General features: G+C 36.6%; 1 protein-coding gene across 1 annotated transcript in view; it reads left to right on the top strand.

Moving 5' to 3' along the window:
* The window catches only part of LOC107680044 (very-long-chain enoyl-CoA reductase-like), a 5917-nt gene extending 4091 nt beyond the window's left edge, over positions 1-1826 (top strand). Inside the window, exon 9 of the mRNA XM_016475804.1 lies at positions 907-1826. Within this exon, the coding sequence (XP_016331290.1) occupies positions 907-1034 (128 nt within the window). The 3' untranslated portion in view covers positions 1035-1826. The remainder of the gene's footprint in view (positions 1-906) is intronic.

The following is a 1826-nucleotide window of genomic DNA, read 5'->3' as shown; positions in this document are numbered from 1 at the left end:
AGCAAAGGAAGCAAAGTTTCCTTACTTTAGCAGAGGAAAACCAGTCTCCTCTTGGCTTATATCGAAATCCTCCGACATTCTTCTTTATAAATCCTTGTTTTGTACTTCTAATTCGTGACCGTTGTTTTGTTTTGATCTCTCCCCTGCGCTTCCGCGTTCGTCATTTCTGAGCGGCGCATGCGCAAAGCCGATCTCATACGTCATCCGCCCAGAGCTGCTTCCATGTAGGACTGTTGGCGCAAGCTACATTAAAGTGATTATTACGTTTTGAATATGGATATTTTTCTTACAAAAACGCATCGATTCGCTACAGGAGGCCTTTGTTCAACCCCCGGAGCCGTGTGAGACATTTGTTTTATGTAAGGGCGCTTTTTATTTAACTTCTTTTGGACTGATGCATGCAACACCCGCTGAGTGGCATTAAACAGCTTGAAAGATCAAAGACAATTTTTAATATAACTCCGACTGGATTCGTCTGAAAGAAGAAAGTCATATACACCTAGGATGACTTGAGGGTGAGTAATTTGTGGGCTAATTTTCATTTTTGGGTGAACTAACCCTTAACTAGCGATTTTTTTTTTTTTTTAAGCAAACATTTCTTTGAAGAACCGTAAATATAAACACAAGATTGAATGCGCGAAACATAGGGGTAGGGGAAAGTTTAGGGGTAAAGGGTAGAAATGGGATTGGGCCAAAGACCAAATCTGGGATTAAAAATCTAAACCTGGAAATTATTGAAAGTTTAAAAAGGTAAAAAATAAACATTGACGCAAAATGAATGAGCTACATTTAATATTCTGCAAGCAAAATATTTCCCATCAGTGCTCTCTGGCTATAATATTTTATTGAGTATATATTTTGCTGCACTTACCTAATAATAACCATGAATCTTTCATATCTTTGCAGTGGGAGTTTTCGCATTTTTGGGTTTTATTCAGATGACTATATGGGCTCGGGCAAAGCATAAAACCTACACTGAGCAATTCAAATACTATCCTGACCTGAGAACAGCCATCATTCCACTCTTCTTCTAGATCGATTGGATGGAGGATGAACCTACACGCACTTTTCTCATTGGATGCGTCACCAAACATCATATTATAAGCAAGAAAATAAGTGTTTCTCTGTCAGACCTTGTGATTTATTCAGACACAGTTCAGATTGTGATAGTGTCTGAAGTGTGAAATGGTAATTACTATTAATTACATTCATTATGAAGAGAGGCTTACTGAGAATAGATCGAGGCTGTACTGCAAGTTTGAGGAAGATAAAATAACAGAAACTTCTTGCAAAAAGGAGGGGTTTTTTTAAGGGAGGTGTATTTTTTGGCAAACTTAAACATTTGCTTGACATCAAAGAGTGTAAGTTGAGTCCCAAATGTGAAGGTCTGCAGACCACCAAGCAGAAAAAAAAGGTGTACAATGTGATTTTATTGATGTTGATTGTTCATTTTTGTATTCCATTAAAACATTTTGCAGAACATATCAGTGTTTGTGTCATAAAGAAAATGTTACTGAAGATTTTATTTCCCAGAAATAAGTGATCGTCAGTTTCCAAATGTCAGTATTTTCAAGACATGGTAAAACAAACTTATAGAATAGTGTTTTGTCATTGAAAGCTGTATTATTGCATATTAAAACTATTTGCTTAAATATTCACTAATGAATACATTTAAAGCTCTTCATTCCCCCAAAAAGACACATATCCTTCCCGATTTTCATTGTCTACACCACGAGGTCAAGGTTTGCCTGGTTCACATGGTCAAGTTAGCCTGTTGCCATAATTACATCATCATTGTGTATTCACCTTCACTCTATGCAAAAATA

Source organism: Sinocyclocheilus anshuiensis, unplaced genomic scaffold (genome assembly GCF_001515605.1).
Source record: "Sinocyclocheilus anshuiensis isolate Anshui unplaced genomic scaffold, SAMN03320099.WGS_v1.1 scaffold1105, whole genome shotgun sequence".
Taxonomy (NCBI): Eukaryota; Metazoa; Chordata; class Actinopteri; order Cypriniformes; family Cyprinidae; genus Sinocyclocheilus; species Sinocyclocheilus anshuiensis.
This window is presented reverse-complemented; position numbering and strand designations above follow the sequence as displayed.